Source organism: Oncorhynchus gorbuscha, unplaced genomic scaffold (assembly GCF_021184085.1).
Source record: "Oncorhynchus gorbuscha isolate QuinsamMale2020 ecotype Even-year unplaced genomic scaffold, OgorEven_v1.0 Un_scaffold_3468, whole genome shotgun sequence".
NCBI classification, from domain to species: Eukaryota; Metazoa; Chordata; class Actinopteri; order Salmoniformes; family Salmonidae; genus Oncorhynchus; species Oncorhynchus gorbuscha.
This window is the reverse complement of record NW_025747695.1, coordinates 18,838-42,967: the sequence shown is the minus strand read 5'-3', so window position 1 is coordinate 42,967 and position 24,130 is coordinate 18,838. Positions and strand designations below refer to the sequence as shown.

The 24,130-nt window shown below is 47.6% G+C and overlaps 1 protein-coding gene across 2 annotated transcripts; it reads right to left on the bottom strand.

The window, feature by feature from the left end:
* On the bottom strand, positions 1-24,130 carry LOC124027684 (protein tyrosine phosphatase type IVA 3-like). 2 transcript variants are annotated; one of them, XM_046340051.1, is made up of 5 exons: positions 23,519-24,130; positions 19,822-19,914; positions 12,967-13,097; positions 7,998-8,072; positions 1-1,667 (listed from the first exon to the last, which is right to left on the bottom strand). In XM_046340051.1, exons 1-5 carry the CDS (start codon positions 23,615-23,617, stop codon positions 1,634-1,636), a joined length of 432 nt encoding a protein of 143 aa, XP_046196007.1. In that variant the 5' UTR covers positions 23,618-24,130; the 3' UTR covers positions 1-1,633. The 2 variants fall into 2 exon arrangements, with proteins under 2 accessions (XP_046196007.1, XP_046196009.1); XM_046340053.1 differs by having other exon boundaries at positions 7,994-8,072; positions 23,519-23,716.

The following is a 24,130-nucleotide window of genomic DNA, read 5'->3' as shown; positions in this document are numbered from 1 at the left end:
TTTACTTTAAACAATTACTTTATTTATTGTACTTCATTAACTGTGAACAATCTGAAGTGGGTTACTTCCAAGGCAGCAGATAAATGTGACAGCTTTCTTCCTAGGATACCAGTCATTCCTTCAGTACCTGTCCTTAACTGAGACTGCATCTTGCACCCTATTCCCTATTTAGTGCACTACCTTTGACCAGAGCCCATAGGACTATAGTCAAAAGTGTGCTATATAGTAGTGCACTATAAAAGGGGAATAGGGTGCTATTTCAGAGGCAAGATGAGAGACATTTCTATCCACACTGACAGATACAGAGCCAGGACGTTATTTCTGAGCAGACGGTTCAGTTGGCTGTTTTTCATCCCAGAGACGACTACGGGGCACCGCCATGTTTATGTTCCCAAAGCATAGTACGCGTCCCAGATGGCACCCTACTCCCTATATAGTGCACAACTTTTGACCGGAGCCCATAGGATCAGTGCGAGTCCATGTTTTTGTGTATATTTCAAGGCATTGTAGCCCATAGACCTCTGGTCAAAAGTAGTGCACTATATAGGGAATAGGGTGCCATCTGGGACACAGACGGTGTTGCCTACCAAGCCCACCCAGGCTCAGCTGACTCCTACATGATACACTGAGATCCTTCATGTTGTACAACAGAAGCAGTCAGTGGTGAAGAATCCTGATCCCAGAGTATTTCATATCACAATGTAAAAAATATTGCTATTTAAAAAACCGGCGACTCAGCACAAAACCTCGTCCTATTTTAAGTCCCATCCCGCATCCCCATATCCTCAAGACAAGGAGACAAGGACATGATTCTAACAAGTGTTAACTTACATGCATTATGAAAACGGAGCAAGGAGCAAGATGGCTGAGCTCTGTGGATGGCATTTCAATTGAACAAAGAAGTTAAACTGGATTTCCTTGAAACATTGAGATAAAAACACACAGACAGCATAAAATCTGTTATTTTTCATGATTATTTCATTCATGTCATCATGGCTAGCAGGGGCTTTCAGTTAACATGGTGTATGGTGATGCAGACCTGTTGTGACAGCTAGTGGTGGGTCGGTGTGTTTCATTGACAGTGCTTTGGGTTGGGTCAGTGCTACCTAGCAGCAGGGAGGAAAGAGGAACAATCAGGCCTGGGACCAAGCTGACAGTGTTGCTGCTGGTTGAGGGGTTGGTCTGGTGGTCAATGGCGCTGTGTGTGTATGTCACAGTATGTTACAATCAGTGCAAAATAGTGTGTGTCAGTGTGTACTTGATGGAAATAGGGCTCGTTTGTTTTTCCTCTCTATGAGATCAATTGGCCGGCAGTTGGGGACGAACGTGTTCATTCAAAGACATCAGAGAGGAGATGGTCTCTAACAGCCCTGAGAATGAGAAGCAGAAGAATCCCAACAGAACAGTGGCAACTAACTGTCCCCATGGAAACAGACAACAGGTCAAGTCCTAAATGCATCTTAGCGGGGTGGAGGTCGGTCCAATGTTAAAGTTCATGTAGTCGTTCTATATGGGTCAGAACAGGCGGGCTGCGGGGTCACACCACATCATCACATCACACAGCACTTGTTCTTGTGTTTGTGAGGGTCTTTGAAGCGTAGTCTCTGTCTGGAGCGGTATTTCTCCAGGTAGGTCAGCTGCTTGCTGTTGATCGCTCCCTGCGCTTCCTGAGGAGACAGAGAGAGACAGGTCTACGGTTACTCCCTACAGGAACTTCTGTTGTGTCCCAATTGGCACCCTGTTCACTACTTCTGACCAGTGTCCACTCTGGTTAAATAAAAGCAGTGCAACATTTAGGGACTAGGGGCCCACAGGGCTCTGGTTAAAAACAGTGTAACATTTAGGGACTAGGGGCCCACAGGGCTCTGGTTAAAAACAGTGTAACATTTAGGGACTAGGGGCCCACAGGGCTCTGGTTAAAAACAGTGCAACATTTGGGGACTAGGGGCCCTTTATATGTGAAGCTAAACAGCTTGACACTGTAGCCACACACACACACACACCTTTGCTGTATACAAGGGCCCTCATGTAAAGAGACAATTATAATTCACTTAGGGGATGATTTTCCCAGATCCACACGAAGCCTATTTATTCCTGGACTAAAAAGCACCTTAAATTCAGATTGTCCATTGAGCATTACGGTGCTCAGTCCAGGAAGGTAGTAGGCTTGATGTTTTTCCAGAGAACCTGACCCATAATGTAGAGCCAATGAGTGTCAGAAGAATCCAGAGGTGTGCAGAGCCCTGGCAGAGTGAAAGACACTCCCGACTCAAACCACATAATCCTCCTCAGTACAGAGGTGTGCAGAGCCCTGGCAGAGTGAAAGACACTCCCGGCTCAAACCACATAATCCTCCTCAGTACAGAGCATTTCAATCCCTTTCTCCCTCCTCATGATGTCCCATAATCCTGCTCAGTACAGAGGTGTGCAGAGCCCTGGCGGAGTGAAAGACACTCCTGGCTCAAACCACATAATCCTCCTCAGTACAGAGGTGTGCAGAGCCCTGGCAGAGTGAAAGACACTCCTGGCTCAAACCACATAATCCTCCTCAGTACAGAGCATTTCAATCCCTTTCTCCCTCCTCATGATGTCCCATAATCCTCCTCAGTACAGAGGTGTGCAGAGCCCTGGCGGAGTGAAAGACACTCCCGACTCAAACCACATAATCATGTGATGTGAATCATGATGTCCCATTATCCCCCTCAGTACAGAGCGGTTCAATCCCTTTCTCCCTCCTCATGATGTCCCATAATCCCCCTCAGTACAGAGCGGTTCAATCCCTTTCTCCCTCCTCATGATGTCCCATAATCCCCCTCAGTACAGAGCGGTTCAATCCCTTTCTCCCTCCTCATGATGTCCCATAATCCTCCTCAGTACAGAGGTGTGCAGAGCCCTGGCGGAGTGAAAGACACTCCTGGCTCAAACCACATAATCCTCCTCAGTACAGAGCATTTCAATCCCTTTCTCCCTCCTCATGATGTCCCATAATCCTCCTCAGTACAGAGGTGTGCAGAGCCCTGGCAGAGTGAAAGACACTCCTGGCTCAAACCACATAATCCTCCTCAGTACAGAGCATTTCAATCCCTTTCTCCCTCCTCATGATGTCCCATAATCCTCCTCAGTACAGAGGTGTGCAGAGCCCTGGCGGAGTGAAAGACACTCCCGACTCAAACCACATAATCCTCCTCAGTACAGAGCATTTCAATCCCTTTCTCCCTCCTCATGATGTCCCATAATCCTCCTCAGTACAGAGGTGTGCAGAGCCCTGGCGGAGTGAAAGACACTCCCGGCTCAAACCACATAATCATGTGATGTGAATCATGATGTCCCATAATCCCCCTCAGTACAGAGCGGTTCAATCCCTTTCTCCCTCCTCATGATGTCCCATAATCCCCCTCAGTACAGAGCGGTTCAATCCCTTTCTCCCTCCTCATGATGTCCCATAATCCCCCTCAGTACAGAGCGGTTCAATCCCTTTCTCCCTCCTCATGATGTCCCATAATCCACCTCAGTACAGATCGGTTCAATCCCTTTCTCCCTCCTCATGATGTCCCATAATCCCCCTCAGTACAGAGCGGTTCAATCCCTTTCTCCCTCCTCATGATGTCCCATAATCCCCCTCAGTACAGAGCGGTTCAATCCCTTTCTCCCTCCTCATGATGTCCCATAATACCCCTCAGTACAGAGCGGTTCAATCCCTTTCTCCCTCCTCATGATGTCCCATAATACCCCTCAGTACAGACCGGTTCAATCCCTTTCTCCCTCCTCATGATGTCCCATAATGTCCCCATCTAAATATACAGCTGTCAGATGAAACAGGAACAACACTAAAAAGGTTGAGTGGACTTCCACTCTCCTTAAAAACATCAAGAGACGGAAGGTGAATGTTCCTACTGCTGATGAACTGAATCTAAAGGTGAGGTGTACATACTGCCTGATGAACTGAACTGAATCTAGAGGTGAGATGTACATACTGCCTGATAAACTGAACTGAATTTGGAGGTGAGGTGTACATACTGCCTGATGAACTGAACTGAATCTAGAGGTGAGGTGTACATACTGCCTGATGAACTGAATCTGGAGGTGAGGTGTACATACTGCCTGATGAACTGAATCTGGAGGTGAGGTGTACATACTGCCTGATAAACTGAATCTAGAGGTGAGATGTACATACTGCCTGATAAACTGAACTGAATCTGGAGGTGAGGTGTACATACTGCCTGATAAACTGAACTGAATCTAGAGGTGAGATGTACATACTGCCTGATAAACTGAACTGAATCTAGAGGTGAGGTGTACATACTGCCTGATAAACTGAACTGAATCTAGAGGTGAGATGTACATACTGCCTGATAAACTGAACTGAATCTAGAGGTGAGGTGTACATACTGCCTGATGAACTGAATCTAGAGGTGAGATGTACATACTGCCTGATGAACTGAACTGAATCTGGAGGTGAGGTGTACATACTGCCTGATGAACTGAATCTAGAGGTGAGATGTACATACTGCCTGATAAACTGAACTGAATCTAGAGGTGAGGTGTACATACTGCCTGATGAACTGAATCTGGAGGTGAGGTGTACATACTGCCTGATAAACTGAATCTGGAGGTGAGGTGTACATACTGCCTGATGAACTGAATCTAGAGGTGAGATGTACATACTGCCTGATGAACTGAACTGAATCTAGAGGTGAGATGTACATACTGCCTGATGAACTGAATCTGGAGGTGAGATGTACATACTGCCTGATGAACTGAATCTAGAGGTGAGATGTACATACTGCCTGATGAACTGAATCTAGAGGTGAGGTGTACATACTGCCTGATGAACTGAATCTAGAGGTGAGATGTACATACTGCCTGATGAACTGAATCTGGAGGTGAGGTGTACATACTGCCTGATAAACTGAATCTGGAGGTGAGGTGTACATACTGCCTGATGAACTGAATCTAGAGGTGAGGTGTACATACTGCCTGATGAACTGAACTGAATCTAGAGGTGAGGTGTACATACTGCCTGATGAACTGAATCTGGAGGTGAGATGTACATACTGCCTGATAAACTGAATCTGGAGGTGAGATGTACATACTGCCTGATGAACTGAACTGAATCTGGAGGTGAGGTGTACATACTGCCTGATGAACTGAACTGAATCTGGAGGTGAGGTGTACATACTGCCTGATGAACTGAATCTGGAGGTGAGGTGTACATACTGCCTGATGAACTGAACTGAATCTGGAGGTGAGGTGTACATACTGCCTGATGAACTGAATCTGGAGGTGAGGTGTACATACTGCCTGATGAACTGAACTGAATCTGGAGGTGAGGTGTACATACTGCCTGATGAACTGAATCTGGAGGTGAGATGTACATACTGCCTGATAAACTGAATCTGGAGGTGAGATGTACATACTGCCTGATGAACTGAATCTGGAGGTGAGGTGTACATACTGCCTGATGAACTGAATCTAGAGGTGAGATGTACATACTGCCTGATGAACTGAATCTAGAGGTGAGATGTACATACTGCCTGATGAACTGAATCTGGAGGTGAGATGTACATACTGCCTGATGAACTGAACTGAATCTGGAGGTGAGATGTACATACTGCCTGATGAACTGAACTGAATCTGGAGGTGAGGTGTACATACTGCCTGATGAACTGAACTGAATCTGGAGGTGAGGTGTACATACTGCCTGATGAACTGAATCTGGAGGTGAGATGTACATACTGCCTGATGAACTGAACTGAATCTGGAGGTGAGGTGTACATACTGCCTGATGAACTGAATCTAGAGGTGAGATGTACATACTGCCTGATGAACTGAATCTGGAGGTGAGATGTACATACTGCCTGATGAACTGAACTGAATCTGGAGGTGAGGTGTACATACTGCCTGATGAACTGAATCTAGAGGTGAGGTGTACATACTGCCTGATGAACTGAACTGAATCTGGAGGTGAGGTGTACATACTGCCTGATGAACTGAACTGAATCTGGAGGTGAGGTGTACATACTGCCTGATGAACTGAATCTGGAGGTGAGATGTACATACTGCCTGATAAACTGAATCTGGAGGTGAGATGTACATACTGCCTGATGAACTGAACTGAATCTGGAGGTGAGGTGTACATACTGCCTGATGAACTGAATCTGGAGGTGAGGTGTACATACTGCCTGATGAACTGAACTGAATCTGGAGGTGAGGTGTACATACTGCCTGATGAACTGAATCTAGAGGTGAGGTGTACATACTGCCTGATGAACTGAACTGAATCTGGAGGTGAGGTGTACATACTGCCTGATGAACTGAATCTGGAGGTGAGGTGTACATACTGCCTGATGAACTGAACTGAATCTGGAGGTGAGGTGTACATACTGCCTGATGAACTGAATCTGGAGGTGAGATGTACATACTGCCTGATGAACTGAACTGAATCTGGAGGTGAGATGTACATACTGCCTGATGAACTGAACTGAATCTGGAGGTGAGGTGTACATACTGCCTGATGAACTGAATCTAGAGGTGAGATGTACATACTGCCTGATGAACTGAATCTGGAGGTGAGGTGTACATACTGCCTGATGAACTGAATCTAGAGGTGAGGTGTACATACTGCCTGATGAACTGAACTGAATCTAGAGGTGAGGTGTACATACTGCCTGATGAACTGAATCTAGAGGTGAGATGTACATACTGCCTGATGAACTGAATCTGGAGGTGAGGTGTACATACTGCCTGATGAACTGAATCTAGAGGTGAGATCTACATACTGCCTGATGAACTGAATCTGGAGGTGAGGTGTACATACTGCCTGATGAACTGAATCTAGAGGTGAGGTGTACATACTGCCTGATGAACTGAATCTGGAGGTGAGGTGTACATACTGCCTGATGAACTGAATCTAGAGGTGAGATGTACATACTGCCTGATGAACTGAATCTGGAGGTGAGGTGTACATACTGCCTGATGAACTGAATCTAGAGGTGAGATGTACATACTGCCTGATGAACTGAATCTGGAGGTGAGGTGTACATACTGCCTGATGAACTGAACTGAATCTGGAGGTGAGGTGTACATACTGCCTGATGAACTGAACTGAATCTGGAGGTGAGGTGTACATACTGCCTGATGAACTGAATCTAGAGGTGAGATGTACATACTGCCTGATGAACTGAATCTGGAGGTGAGGTGTACATACTGCCTGATGAACTGAACTGAATCTGGAGGTGAGGTGTACATACTGCCTGATGAACTGAATCTGGAGGTGAGATGTACATACTGCCTGATGAACTGAATCTGGAGGTGAGATGTACATACTGCCTGATGAACTGAATCTGGAGGTGAGGTGTACATACTGCCTGATGAACTGAACTGAATCTGGAGGTGAGGTGTACATACTGCCTGATGAACTGAACTGAATCTAGAGGTGAGGTGTACATACTGCCTGATGAACTGAATCTGGAGGTGAGGTGTACATACTGCCTGATGAACTGAATCTGGAGGTGAGGTGTACATACTGCCTGATGAACTGAATCTAGAGGTGAGGTGTACATACTGCCTGATGAACTGAATCTAGAGGTGAGGTGTACATACTGCCTGATGAACTGAACTGAATCTAGAGGTGAGGTGTACATACTGCCTGATGAACTGAATCTAGAGGTGAGATGTACATACTGCCTGATGAACTGAATCTAGAGGTGAGGTGTACATACTGCCTGATGAACGGAATCTAGAGGTGAGGTGTACATACTGCCTGATGAACTGAACTGAATCTGGAGGTGAGATGTACATACTGCCTGATGAACTGAACTGAATCTAGAGGTGAGGTGTACATACTGCCTGATGAACTGAATCTAGAGGTGAGGTGTACATACTGCCTGATGAACTGAATCTAGAGGTGAGATGTACATACTGCCTGATGAACTGAATCTAGAGGTGAGGTGTACATACTGCCTGATGAACTGAATCTGGAGGTGTGGTGTACATACTGCCTGATGAACTGAACTGCCTCCTCATACTTCATCCCGCCCTCGATCAGAGCCAGAGCCACCAGCACAGGAGCCCTGGAGGGAGAAACGCAAAGAAACAGCCTTTACATGCTGCTACTAATACTGGGACTTAAAGACACAGTCAGACTGCTGTTAATACTGGGACTTAAAGACACAGTCAGACTGCTGCTAATACTGGGACTAATACTGGGACTTATAGACACAGTCAGACTGCTGTTAATACTGGGACTTAAAGACACAGTCAGACTGCTGCTAATACTGGGACTAATACTGGGACTTATAGACACAGTCAGACTGCTGCTAATACTGGGACTAATACTGGGACTTAAAGACACAGTCAGACTGCTGCTAATACTGGGACTAATACTGGGACTTAAAGACACAGTCAGACTGCTACTAATACTGGGACTAATACTGGGACTTAAAGACACAGTCAGACTGCTACTAATACTGGGACTAATACTGGGACTTAAAGACACAGTCAGACTGCTGTTAATACTGGGACTTAAAGACACAGTCAGACTGCTGTTAATACTGGGACTAATACTGGGACTTAGACACAGTCAGACTGCTGCTAATACTGGGACTTAAAGACACAGTCAGACTGCTACTAATACTGGGACTAATACTGGGACTTAAAGACACAGTCAGACTGCTACTAATACTGGGACTAATACTGGGACTTAAAGACACAGTCAGACTGCTACTAATACTGGGACTAATACTGGGACTTAAAGACACAGTCAGACTGCTGTTAATACTGGGACTTAAAGACACAGTCAGACTGCTGCTAATACTGGGACTTAAAGACACAGTCAGACTGCTGCTAATACTGGGACTTAAAGACACAGTCAGACTGCTACTAATACTGGGACTTAAAGACACAGTCAGACTGCTGTTAATACTGGGACTAATACTGGGACTTATAGACACAGTCAGACTGCTGCTAATACTGGGACTTAAAGACACAGTCAGACTGCTGTTAATACTGGAACTAATACTGGGACTTAAAGACACAGTTAGACTGCTGTTAATACTGGAACTAATACTGGGACTTAAAGACACAGTCAGACTGCTGTTAATACTGGGACTAATACTGGGACTTAAAGACACAGTCAGACTGCTGTTAATACTGGAACTAATACTGGGACTTAGACACAGTTAGACTGCTGTTAATACTGGGACTTAAAGACACAGTCAGAACCTTATGGGCCCTGGTCAAAAGTAGTGTACTTAATAGGGAATATAGCACCATTTGGGACGTTAGAAACAGCATTCACATATTAAGACGGGGAATTAAAAGACATCCATTAGTATCCTTCCTGTTATGCCCCCAGCAACGTCTCTCTCTCCATGTTGTCACAACACAGCCAGTTCCCAGGGAATGGAGTTCATTCTGGTTTGGACAGAGCAAAGCCCTGCTGCACGTTGAGAGATGGAACTAGTTGTGCTGTATTTGGCCACTAATATTTACAGGTAACAAATCATTAGGAAAAGCTGTAGCCCACTTTCCCCTTTTCTAGCCTTATATGGGTTGTTACTGTGGTTACGGTAAGTCAGTGTGGAAATAGAGAGCTGAAGAGCATAACACCACTAACACAAACACGGGACTTCTAGGAATCAGTGAAACAGATGAGGTGCCTGCCTGCATGGACAGGAGACATTCAAACATATTCATCTAACTCTACCCTGTCCAGCCATATCAGCCCCCAGACCACTTAGATGTTGCAGAGGTTACCAGCTGAAAGCCAAAGACTCCCCAGCTGATTAACAGGACAACCAACAGTTCAGAGTAAAGTAAACATTGGCGCCCTGTCAAAAACCACAGACGAGTCCCAGAGGAGGTCTCCAGTACGTCAGAGATAGACGGTGCTTCACCAACCCAGGGAGGGGAGGCCGGGGAGCTCCTTCAGCTAACACAGGAGGGAGGCCGGGGAGCTCCTTCAGCTAACACAGGAGGGAGGGAAGAGCCTGGGGAGGTCAGGGGCTGGGTGGCTCCTTCAGCTAACACAGGAGGGGAGGGAAGAGCCTGGGGAGGTCAGGGGGCTGGGTGGCTCCTTCAGCTAACACAGGAGGGGAGAGAAGGGCCTGGGGAGGCCAGGGGGCTGGGTGGCTCCTTCAGCTAACACAGGAGGAGGGAAGAGCCTGGGGAGGTCAGGGGCTGGGTGGCTCCTTCAGCTAACACAGGAGGGGAGGGAAGAGCCTGGGGAGGTCAGGGGGCTGGGAGGCTCCTTCAGCTAACACAGGAGGGGAGGGAAGAGCTCCTTCAGCTAACACAGGAGGGGAGGGAAGAGCCTGGGGAGGCCAGGGGGCTGGGTGGCTCCTTCAGCTAACACAGGAGGGGAGGGAAGAGCCTGGGGAGGCCAGGGGTCTGGGTGGCTCCTTCAGCTAACACAGGAGGAGAGAAGAGCCTGGGGAGGCCAGGTGGCTGGGGGGCTCCTTCAGCTAACACAGGAGGGGAGGGAAGAGCCTGGGGAGGCCAGGGGCTGGGGGGCTCCTTCAGCTTACCCAGAGAGGGAGGGGAACAGGGGCTCCTTCAGCTTCCTACCAATGAGCTCAACCATTATTAGTACCAAAGGCCTGGTTTAACCTGGTTTAATGGCTCCCTATTGCCCACAGGGCTCTGGTCAAAAGTAGTGCACGATGTATAGAATAGGGTACCATTTGAGACATCTTCTCCTCTACTAGATAATATACTCCATCAGTACAGATGTGACTCGTTGTCTCTCCTCTGCCATAGAGGACACCTGAAGGAACACCAGACAGGACAGGGCTAAAATGAGCCTGGTAACCAGATCAGTTTGTGCTTCTATTTAGTCAACTCCTCTGTTATGTTGGTTGGCATGGCCAACCGTAAGAACTAATGTACGGCATGGCCAACCGTAAGAACTAATGTACGGCATGGCCAACCGTAAGAACTAATGTACGGCATGGCCAACCGTAAGAACTAATGTACGGCATGGCCAACCGTAAGAACTAATGTACGGCATGGCCAACCATAAGAACTAATGTACGGCATGGCCAACCATAAGAACTAATGTACGGCATGGCCAACCATAAGAACTAATGTACGGCATGGCCAACCATAAGAACTAATGTACGGCATGGCCAACCATAAGAACTAATGTACGGCATGGCCAACCATAAGAACTAATGTACGGCATGGCCAACCATAAGAACTAATGTACGGCATGGCCAACCATAAGAACTAATGTACGGCATGGCCAACCATAAGAACTAATGTATGGTAATTTACGGCATGGCCAACCATAAGAACTAATGTACGGCATGGCCAACCATAAGAACTAATGTACGGCATGGCCAACCATAAGAACTAATGTACGGCATGCCAACCATAAGAACTAATGTATGGTAATGTACGGCATGGCCAACCGTAAGAACTAATGTATGGTAATGTATGGCATGGCCAACAGTAAGAACTAATGTATGGTAATGTATGGCATGGCCAACAGTAAGAACTAATGTACGGCATGGCCAACAGTAAGAACTAATGTATGGTAATGTATGGCATGGCCAACAGTAAGAACTAATGTACGGCATGGCTAACCATAAGAACTAATGTACGGCACGGCCAACCATAAGAACTAATGTACGGCATGGCCAACCATAAGAACTAATGTACGGCATGGCCAACCATAAGAACTAATGTACGGCATGGCCAACCATAAGAACTAATGTATGGTAATGTACGGCATGGCCAACCATAAGAACTAATGTACGGCATGGCCAACCATAAGAACTAATGTACGGCATGCCAACCATAAGAACTAATGTATGGTAATGTACGGCATGGCCAACCGTAAGAACTAATGTATGGTAATGTATGGCATGGCCAACAGTAAGAACTAATGTATGGTAATGTACGGCATGGCCAACAGTAAGAACTAATGTACGGCACGGCCAACAGTAAGAACTAATGTACGGCACGGCCAACCATAAGAACTAATGTACGGCACGGCCAACCATAAGAACTAATGTACGGCATGGCCAACCATAAGAACTAATGTATGGTAATGTATGGCATGGCCAACAATAAGAACTAATGTACGGCATGGCCAACAGTAAGAACTAATGTACGGCACGGCCAACCATAAGAACTAATGTACGGCATGGCCAACCATAAGAACTAATGTACGGCATGGCCAACAGTAAGAACTAATGTACGGCACGGCCAACCATAAGAACTAATGTACGGCATGGCCAACAGTAAGAACTAATGTACGGCATGGCCAACCATAAGAACTAATGTACGGCATGGCCAACCATAAGAACTAATGTACGGCATGGCCAACCGTACGAACTAATGTACGGCATGGCCAACCGTACGAACTAATGTACGGCATGGCCAACCGTACTAACTAATGTACGGCATGGCCAACCGTAAGAACTAATGTACGGCATGGCCAACCATAAGAACTAATGTACGGCATGCCAACAGGAGTCCAGAGGCTCAACTACAGAACATACATTACAAGTCTGGGCATGGCCAACCAGAATACAGCTAACTGACATTTCACAAGACAACTGGCTACATCCCAAATGGCACCCTATTCCCTATATAGTGCACTACTTTTGACCAGAGTTCTGGTGAGCTAACTAGTAGAGATCCAATCTGAGAGGAAATACTTAGACACACAATAGAAATAAATGCTGCTTCAACGTTTTTCAGAACTCAACCTCTGTGCTTTGAATAATAAACGGTGGATTAGTTGTGAAGGAGTGGCCCTTGGCTAACAGTTGACTTTGGCTTGGTTCTGTGTGCATGCTGAGAGAGGGCCCTGGTCAGGCTGTAGGAGAAGGGGAGAGACTGGTGGCTGCTGGGACAGTGGCCGTCACAGTGGGTGGGTGACACTGCAGCCTTGTGATCTTGGTTCAACTGTCTCACCCAATCAGAATCCTAAAACAGAAGAGTATTAATGCTCCGTACCGTCCCAGCCCGGCAACACAGTGCACCGCCACGCAGCAGCCAGGGTCCTCACGGAACTTAGTCTTCAGCAGGTTCAGCCAATCATCTACGATCTTAGTGGGAGGAGGGGCACCGTCATCAAAGGCCCAGTCCTGGAAAACATACAAATACATTCACATTAGAAAACAATGTAATTGTCCACACAATGTGGGAATATGGTCTTCGGCATCACACATCATAAACAGTACAGTTCTGTCTCTCTGACAGAAACAGCTGATTAGCATTGGCACTCTGAGGAGCCCATTGTTACGAGACAAAGCAGCTCAACACTGCACCCTTATCTACTTCAAACTGAGGAACCAGACAAAGCAGAATCCCCTACGGAGGGTGAATGTTTTTAAAGAGTTTGTGAAGCGCTGCAAGTCTGAAACAACTGGTTCCAAGCCGCTACACACTGAAATGAGACATCTGTACCCACGTAACAGGGAGGAACGCAGAGTGTACCAACCTCAGTCATCTAAGCATGACTCACAACATGAACCAACTGTCCCCACAGACAACACACTGTGTAATGAGACATCTGTACCCAGGTAACAGAGAGGAACGCAGAGTGTACCAACCTCAGTCATCTAAGCATGACTCACAACATGAACCAACTGTCCCCACAGACAACACACTGTGTCCTTCCTACACTATTCACTGTTCCTGCCATCTCAACAAGCACCTCCCATCCAAACAGTGGGAACATTCAGTCAGTGACTGGTGGTATCGGAGGGCGTGGTAGTGGTGTGGGGGCTGTGCTTCGGCAAAGTGGGTGGAGTTATATCCTTCCTGTTTGGCCCTGTCTGGGGGTGTCCTCGGATGGGGCCACAGTGTCTCCTGACCCCTCCTGTCTCAGCCTCCAGTATTTATGCTACAGTAGTTTATGTGTCGGGGGGCTAGGGTCAGTTTGTTATATCTGGAGTACTTCTCCTGTCCTATTCGGTGTCCTGTGTGAATCTAAGTGTGCGTTCTCTAATTCTCTCCTCTCTTTCTTTCTCTCTCTCGGAGGACCTGAGCCCTAGGACCGTGCTCCAGGACTACCTGACATGATGACTCCTTGCTGTCCCCAGTCCACCTGACCGTGCTGCTGCTCCAGTTTCAACTGTTCTGCCTTATTATTATTCGACCATGCTGGTCATTTATGAACATTTGAACATCTTGGCCATGTTCTGTTATAATCTCCACCAGACACAGCCAGAAGAGGACTGGCCACCCCACATAACCTGGTTCCTCTCTAGGTTTCTTCCTAGGTTTTGGCCTTTCTAGGGAGTTTTTCCTAGCCACCGTGCTTCTACACCTGCATTGCTTGCCGTTTGGGGTTTTAGGCTGGGTTTCTGTACAGCACTTTGAGATATCAGCTGATGTACGAAGGGCTATATAAATACATTTGATTTGATTTAGATTCATCTCAAATGGTACCCTAATTCCCTATATAGTGCACTACAATAGGGCTCAAGTAGTACACAATGTAGGCAATAGGGTGCCATTTGGGACACGTAACATGTTCCATCAGCACCCACAGCATCAGGAAAGCCTTCTGTCAACACAGACAACACTATCAGGGGTTTGTTTGTAGTTGTTGCAGAACCACAACAGAGAACAGATGTGTGGTCACCTCTTCTTCACGGAGTGAACTGTGGGGAACTGTTTGAATTCAACGTTTAATTGGTTTGGCTAGTGTACATTAAATCAGTCGGTTGGATACTATGTATTTTTCTGGCCATGTTGGGCTACCATCCCCTATAATGACAAACACTCTTTCATTGAAGGACTAGACAACGATGGTAGATTAACTAAGATATCTATCACCTGGTCAGATGTAGACCTAATGCACCATACAGCATCAAGGATGCTCAAACCAGCTGTTTGACTTCTCCATTGGACAGATGAAGGCTTAAAGCAGAAACCATGGGTGTCTAGGAGGGATCAGTCACACTAGAGACCCATAGGGTCCCATAAGGTGGCGCACAATTGGCCCAGCGTCGTCCGGGTTTGGCCGTCATTGTAAATAAGAATTTGTTCTTAACTGGCTTGCCTAGTTAAATAAAAGGTTACATGTAAAAAATAACACACACAGAGATACATCTCTTATCTTCTAGTGGAGTGGGACTTCCAACAACACAATACCTGCTCCCAGGGACAAACATCTTGTGTGTTTGACGACAATGCGTTACCAAGACAACAACTCCCGTCAAAAGCCCTTGGGGGCTCAGCTGATCACAGGCCTGGCTGGGAAAGATGTTATGATGACATCACTATTTCACACTGCCATGAATAGAAGGGTGCAACTGGGACTTTCTCAAAAAACAAAACAAGAAAGTGATCTGAAGGACTGATATTACAGGATGAACAAGAGGATGTCTTGTCAGCGCCAGTCAGCGTTTCCTGCTGCTGTTTTCTTCTGATCATCTCCAGTGAGGGAACAACAGGTGTGGTGGCTGTGAACCAACTCTATCCTGGGGTTAAGGGTCGTTCCACATGGACACTGCAGGCTGCGTCCCAAACGGGTCATAGGGCCCAGAACCCAGGGTCGGACCCATACCGGGGGTCGGGACCATACCGGGGGTCGGGACCCATGCCGGGGGTCTGGGACCCATGCCGGGGGTCTGGGACCCATGCCGGGGGTCTGGGACCCATGCCGGGGGTCTGGACCCATGCCGGGGGTCTGGGACCCATGCCGGGGGTCTGGGACCATGCCGGGGGTCTGGGACCATGCCGGGGGTCTGGGACCATGCCGGGGGTCGGGACCATACCAGGGCTCGGGACCATACCAGGGGTCGGGACCATACCAGGGGTCGGGACCATACCAGGGGTCGGGACCATACCAGGGGTCGGGACCATACCAGTATTGTGATATTCATTAGTATCGTGACAAGGAAACAAAACATCAAGCGGCTGTAACGTTTTGGGGAAAACAGCCATAATGTTGGAAACATCATTATGTCGTCATCCAGGGTCACATGGCTTTTCAAACTACAGCCACAACATCCAGCAAGTTAAAGGATCAACGAGTTTGGTCTGCTTCGGGTTTACATTTTTTGCCATGGGAAAAAAATGGTACAAAGTAATGCAACATATAGGATATTAGGGCGCCATTTTAGACACACAGGCAAAACACACAACAGGACCCATTCTACCAGTAACACACAACAGGACCCATTCTACCAGTAACACACACAACAGGACCCATTCTACCAGTAACACACACAACCGGACCCATTCTACCAGTAACACACACAACCGGACCCATTCTACCAGTAACACACACAACAGGACCCATTCTACCAGTAACACACAACAGGACCCAGTCTACCAGTAACACACAACAGGACCCAGTCTACCAGTAACACACAACAGGACCCAGTCTACCAGTAACACACAACAGGATCCAGTCTACCAGTAACACACAACAGGATCCAGTCTACCAGTAACACACAACAGGATCCAGTCTACCAGTAACACACAACAGGATCCAGTCTACCAGTAACACACAACAGGATCCATTCTACCAGTAACACACAACAGGATCCAGTCTACCAGTAACACACAACAGGATCCAGTCTACCAGTAACACACAACAGGATCCAGTCTACCAGTAACACACAACAGGATCCATTCTACCAGTAACACACAACAGGATCCATTCTACCAGTAACACACAACAGGATACATTCTACCAGTAACACACAACAGGATCCAGTCTACCAGTAACACACAGGCAAAACCCACAACAGGATCCATTCTACCGGTAACACACAACAGGACCCATTCTACCAGTAACACACAGGCAAAACCCACAACAGGATCCATTCTACCAGTAACACACAGGCAAAACCCACAACAGGATCCATTCTACCAGTAACAAACAGGCAAAACCCACAACAGGAACCCGTTGTGACAACCTTGAGAGTAAATCTCTCCCTAATAGAATCTTCGACTGTAGAGAGGATGTGGTTAAAAATAACATTTACATCTACTAAGAGGTGAACAGAGCCGCCTGGTATGTCAACAGTAAGCTATTCATGTCGTGAAGCTCATTCCAAGTCCAACCAACGCAGCCCAGAGCTAAAGACAAGAACTTGGAGGAGGAGGAGGCAGAGTTCTAATTGCGGCCCGAAAATACGTCTTGGGCTGTTTCTCAGAACCCCCAGAACAGACCTTGTCACCATGGTATCCTTCTTCCTCTGCAACTTGACTCTCATACGACAACCAGCGAGACGTTTGGCAGAGTATAAGTCTCAAATCTGGCACCCTTTATAGTGCAGTGCACTACTTATGATTAGGGCCCACACAGCTCTGCTCAAAAGTAGTGCACTATATGGACACAATAGGGTGCCATTTTGGGCCACTTCCTGAATGAGTCCACAGTCCCTTTATATCAGCCAGCTGAACGTTATCACATGCTACAGAGGATGGTCTATGTTAAGACAGTCACAAGGTGGATGGACACACGTCTGGTACTTACCACCGTTATTACTGGTTATATATGGCCTCCTATACCCCCACCATTACTGATACACTGGTAAGACTAAAGTGATTGAGATTGAGGGAGTAACATTTCTCCATATAATGCCAATAAATAACCTCTTTGAGCAATGAAAGCATCACGAGCCATGTCAGACAGAACAGCACATTACACAGCGTTCTGAATGAGACAGACAACACGGTTTTCATCTGGAGTTCAGGGAGATGTGGAGGGGAACAGGGAACTGGGTTTCACCTGCCAGCCAGTCTCTCTCAGCTGGTGGCTAATCTTCTGCTCTCTGCTGTGTTCCTATTGAAGAGGAGGCACTGAGCCAGTCAGTCAGCAAGTGTACAAGGGTACGTCCCAAATGGCACCCTATTCCCTACATAGTGCACTACCTTTGACCAGAGCCCTATGGAACCCTATTCCCTACATAGTGCACTACCTTTGACCAGAGCCGGACTCAGTCAGCCAGGATACAAAGATCTCGCTCACACAGGGAAGAGAAGAGAGAGGACTCAGTCAGCCAGGATACAAAGATCTCTCACACACAGGGAAGAGAAGAGAGAGGTATCAGTCAGCCAGGATACAAGGCTCTCTCTCACACAGGGAAGAGAAGAGAGAGGACTCAGTCAGCCAGGATACAAGGCTCTCTCACACACAGGGAAGAGAAGAGAGAGGACTCAGTCAGCCAGGATACAAGGCTCTCTCTCACACAGGGAAGAGAAGAGAGAGGACTCAGTCAGCCAGGATACAAGGCTCTCTCTCACACAGGGAAGAGAAGAGAGAGGACTCAGTCAGCCAGGATACAAGGCTCTCTCTCACACAGGGAAGAGAGAGAGGACTGAGTCAGCCAGGATACAAGGCTCTCGCTCACACAGGGAAGAGAAGAGAGAGGACTCAGTCAGCCAGGATACAAGGCTCTCTCTCACACAGGGAAGAGAAGAGAGAGGACTCAGTCAGCCAGGATACAAGGCTCTCTCTCACACAGGGAAGAGAAGAGAGAGGACTCAGTCAGCCAGGATACAAGGCTCTCTCTCACACAGGGAAGAGAAGAGAGAGGACTCTGTGTGACCGTGTCACTCTGATAACACAACAGACAGAGGGTGGTTAAGGGCCTTATGTAACCCGGGCCTCTAGCTATTCTCTACATCCCTACATTCTTCTCATCTGATGCTACCCCTCCTCTGAGAGGGTACCCGCTCTCTGCTCTCAACAACATTATTAACTCAGAGGGAGAGAAAGGAGAGAGAGAAAGGAGAGAGAGAGTGAAGAAAAAGAAAGACCAGGTGAGAGGAGAGGATGTTGGGAGACAAGAGAGGAGTAAACCATGAGGTAAACCCTGACGCTGAGCTAGATGTGTGTGTGTGTGTGTGTGTGTGTGTGTGTGTGTGTGTGTGTGTGTGTGTGTGTGTGTGTGTGTGTGTGTGTGTGTGTGTGTGTGTGTGTGTGTGTGTGTGTGTGTGTGTGTGTGTGTGTGTGTGTGTGTGTGTGTGTGTGTTCGGGGAAGGAGGTAGTGTTTCCTCTACTCCAACACATGTGCAGCAGGGTGAGATCATGAATAACATCCTCCACATGGCAGAGAGAGAGGAAACAGGGTCAGTAGGAACATACTGGATAATTTTTTTTTAAACAGAGCGAGTAGACTAGTCTCAATGGACCAGTTCAGACAGCAGTAGACTAGTCTCAATGGACCAATTCAGACAGCAGTAGACTAGTCTCAATGGACCAGTTCAGACAGCAGTAGACTAGTCTCAATGGACCAGTTCAGACAGCAGTATACTAGTCTCAATGGACCAGTTCAGACAGCAGTAGACTAGTCTCAATGGACCAGTTCAGACAGCAGTAGACTAGTCTCAATGGACCAGTTCAGACAGCAGTAGACTAGTCTCAATGGACCAGTTCAGACAGCAGTAGACTAGTCTCAATGGACCAGTTCAGGTAGCAGTAGACTAGTCTCAATGGACCAGTTCAGGTTGCAGTAGACTAGTCTCAATGGACCAGTTCAGGTTGCAGTAGACTAGTCTCAATGGACCAGTTCAGGTAGCAGTAGACTAGTCTCAATGGGCCAGTTCAGACAGTAGCAGGCCACGTTTCACCTCATTTTGTACCTACTGAACACCACCAGGGTCGTATTCATTAATGCACAGCGTACCAGAACTTTTGGCACCGTAGCAAAACGTCTTGCAACAGAAAAATGAAAAAAAGCTTTTCTCACTGGACAAGTTCAGGTAGGACCCCCTTCGTTTCAGCCTGTTTTGCTTCCGTTTGGTTCCTAGTGAATAGAACCCTAGTGAGAGAGTGTAGAGAAGAGGGATCCGATGTGTGTGTGTGTGTGTGTGTGTGTGTGTGTGTGTATCTTTGCGCACCATGACTGTGATGCCATCCTTCTCCAGAGGTGTCTTGTCGTAGGTGACCTCACACACCCGCACCACTGTTGTTGCACCATACTGCTTCAGGTCCTGGAATAGGGAGAGGTAACTTCATTAAAACCATTCATGAGTCGGAGGTTTGACAATGACAGTTGTAATACCAGTTAGATTGATTTGGTAACCACCCGGTCACATGACACAGCTAGTTACAGTGGTAATACCAAATCAGACTGAGTTGGATTAAGTTTTCCCTAGATGCTGATCTACCATCAGTTCTGGGTTTTCCCTGAGAGGCTCACACTCTGTTCTTAGAAACAAGTTTTCAGGGTTAGCCAATCACAGATTGTCACCCAATTTAAATATTAATTGTCATCAAATTCCATTCATTGTGACATTTCCATTTTCACCTAACATGAATATTCATGAAGCTTAGCCCAGGGCTAAGAACGTGCAGTGTGAACCCGGAGGAGTAATCTGATTTTAGATCAGTTACCTAGGTACCACTTCTAACTCAGCAGGATTAGACGACCGAGAGCCAGAACAGTCTGGAAGATTCCTCTCGGTCTCATCTCGAAGAAGGTGATAAGAGTGGTGTTAGTGATGTTGTGTGGAAGGTTCTTCTCTGTCTCACCCCGATGAAGGTGATAAGAGTGGTGTTAGTGGTGTTGTGTGGAAGGTTCTTCTCTGTCTCACCTCGATGAAGGTGATAAGAGTGGTGTTAGTGGTGTTGTGTGGAAGGTTCTTCTCTGTCTCACCTCGATGAAGGTGATAAGAGTGGTGTTAGTGGTGTTGTGTGGAAGGTTCTTCTCTGTCTCACCCCGATGAAGGTGATAAGAGTGGTGTTAGTGGTGTTGTGTGGAAGGTTCTTCTCTGTCTCACCCCGATGAAGGTGATAAGAGTGGTGTTAGTGGTGTTGTGTGGAAGGTTCTTCTCTGTCTCACCTCGATGAAGGTGATAAGAGTGGTGTTAGTGGTGTTGTGTGGAAGGTTCTTCTCTGTCTCACCCCGATGAAGGTGATAAGAGTGGTGTTAGTGGTGTTGTGTGGAAGGTTCTTCTCTGTCTCACCCCGATGAAGGTGATAAGAGTGGTGTTAGTGGTGTTGTGTGGAAGGTTCTTCTCTGTCTCACCTCGATGAAGGTGATAAGAGTGGTGTTAGTGGTGTTGTGTGGAAGGTTCTTCTCTGTCTCACCCCGATGAAGGTGATAAGAGTGGTGTTAGTGGTGTTGTGTGGAAGGTTCTTCTCTGTCTCACCCCGATGAAGGTGATAAGAGTGGTGTTAGTGGTGTTGTGTGGAAGGTTCTTCTCTGTCTCACCTCGATGAAGGTGATAAGAGTGGTGTTAGTGGTGTTGTGTGGAAGGTTCTTCTCTGTCTCACCCCGATGAAGGTGATAAGAGTGGTGTTAGTGGTGTTGTGTGGAAGGTTCTTCTCTGTCTCACCTCGATGAAGGTGATAAGAGTGGTGTTAGTGGTGTTGTGTGGAAGGTTCTTCTCTGTCTCACCCCGATGAAGGTGATAAGAGTGGTGTTAGTGGTGTTGTGTGGAAGGTTCTTCTCTGTCTCACCCCGATGAAGGTGATAAGAGTGGTGTTAGTGGTGTTGTGTGGAAGGTTCTTCTCTGTCTCACCTCGATGAAGGTGATAAGAGTGGTGTTAGTGGTGTTGTGTGGAAGGTTCTTCTCTGTCTCACCCCGATGAAGGTGATAAGAGTGGTGTTAGTGGTGTTGTGTGGAAGGTTCTTCTCTGTCTCACCCCGATGAAGGTGATAAGAGTGGTGTTAGTGGTGTTGTGTGGAAGGTTCTTCTCTGTCTCACCTCGATGAAGGTGATAAGAGTGGTGTTAGTGGTGTTGTGTGGAAGGTTCTTCTCTGTCTCACCCGATGAAGGTGATAAGAGTGGTGTTAGTGGTGTTGTGTGGAAGGTTCTTCTCTGTCTCACCTCGATGAAGGTGATAAGAGTGGTGTTAGTGGTGTTGTGTGGAAGGTTCTTCTCTGTCTCACCTCGATGAAGGTGATAAGAGTGGTGTTAGTGGTGTTGTGTGGAAGGTTCTTCTCTGTCTCACCCCGATGAAGGTGATAAGAGTGGTGTTAGTGGTGTTGTGTGGAAGGTTCTTCTCTGTCTCACCTCGATGAAGGTGATAAGAGTGGTGTTAGTGGTGTTGTGTGGAAGGTTCTTCTCTGTCTCACCTCGATGAAGGTGATAAGAGTGGTGTTAGTGGTGTTGTGTGGAAGGTTCTTCTCTGTCTCACCCCGATGAAGGTGATAAGAGTGGTGTTAGTGGTGTTGTGTGGAAGGTTCTTCTCTGTCTCACCTCGATGAAGGTGATAAGAGTGGTGTTAGTGGTGTTGTGTGGAAGGTTCTTCTCTGTCTCACCTCGATGAAGGTGATAAGAGTGGTGTTAGTGGTGTTGTGTGGAAGGTTCTTCTCTGTCTCACCTCGATGAAGGTGATAAGAGTGGTGTTAGTGGTGTTGTGTGGAAGGTTCTTCTCTGTCTCACCCCGATGAAGGTGATAAGAGTGGTGTTAGTGGTGTTGTGTGGAAGGTTCTTCTCTGTCTCACCTCGATGAAGGTGATAAGAGTGGTGTTAGTGGTGTTGTGTGGAAGGTTCTTCTCTGTCTCACCTCGATGAAGGTGATAAGAGTGGTGTTAGTGGTGTGTGGTGTTGTGTGGAAGGTTCTTCTCTGTCTCACCTCGATGAAGGTGATAAGAGTGGTGTTAGTGGTGTTGTGTGGAAGGTTCTTCTCTGTCTCACCTCGATGAAGGTGATAAGAGTGGTGTTAGTGGTGTTGTGTGGAAGGTTCTTCTCTGTCTCACCTCGATGAAGGTGATAAGAGTGGTGTTAGTGGTGTTGTGTGGAAGGTTCTTCTCTGTCTCACCTCGATGAAGGTGATAAGAGTGGTGTTAGTGGTGTTGTGTGGAAGGTTCTTCTCTGTCTCACCCCGATGAAGGTGATAAGAGTGGTGTTAGTGGTGTTGTGTGGAAGGTTCTTCTCTGTCTCACCTCGATGAAGGTGATAAGAGTGGTGTTAGTGGTGTTGTGTGGAAGGTTCTTCTCTGTCTCACCCCGATGAAGGTGATAAGAGTGGTGTTAGTGGTGTTGTGTGGAAGGTTCTTCTCTGTCTCACCTCGATGAAGGTGATAAGAGTGGTGTTAGTGGTGTTGTGTGGAAGGTTCTTCTCTGTCTCACCTCGATGAAGGTGATAAGAGTGGTGTTAGTGGTGTTGTGTGGAAGGTTCTTCTCTGTCTCACCCCGATGAAGGTGATAAGAGTGGTGTTAGTGATGTTGTGTGGAAGGTTCTTCTCTGTCTCACCCCGATGAAGGTGATAAGAGTGGTGTTAGTGGTGTTGTGTGGAAGGTTCTTCTCTGTCTCACCTCGATGAAGGTGTCGAGGGTGGCGTTGGTGGTGTTAGTGGTGTTAGTGGTGTTAGTGGTGTTGTGTGGAAGGTTCTTCTCTGTCTCACCTCGATGAAGGTGTCGAGGGTGGCGTTGGTGGTGTTAGTGGTGTTAGTGGTGTTGTGTGGAAGGTTCTTCTCTGTCTCACCTCGATGAAGGTGTCGAGGGTGGCGTTGGTGGTGTTAGTGGTGTTGTGTGGAAGGTTCTTCTCTGTCTCACCTCGATGAAGGTGTCGAGGGTGGCGTTGGTGGTGTTAGTGGTGTTAGTGGTGTTAGTGGTGTTGTGTGGAAGGTTCTTCTCTGTCTCACCTCGATGAAGGTGTCGAGGGTGGCGTTGGTGGGGTTGTGTGTGATGAGGAACCTCATGTTCTTGTAGGAGACCTCGACGGGGGGAGCCGGACGGTTCATTCTGGACACACTGAGGATCCCACTCTCAGGAGAAGACGCCACGACGTCGACCCAGACCCAGGGGCCCAAACTCACCCTGACAGAGGAGCACCCAGCCCACCAGCTACACTACACTGTCCTGACACAGCAGGCAGGAAGCCGGGCAGGAAGCCAAGTCACCCCTGCTAGTCTCTCTTGAGGCTGAGGAACAAACCCCAGCAACAACACCCCACCTCAGAAGGACTTTACAAGGTCCTCTCAAGTCTCTCCTGTCCAGGGTGTCTTGGGGTGCTGGGAATAGAGTGGGGTTGGACAGGGTGAAGAGTAAGGTGCCGGGGGGGGGGGGGGTGAAGAGGTAGCTGTCCGTTAGCTTACGCTGCCCTTGGCCACCGATACTCACTACCCCATCTGGTGAGTTAGTGGGCCTGCCGTCCGTCGGTCAGTCTACAGTCAGAGTGGGGGTGTCTGGGTGGAGAGGGCGACCTGGCTGTGGGCATTCAGGGGTGGGAGGTGCAGCAGGGCAGCAAGGCCATC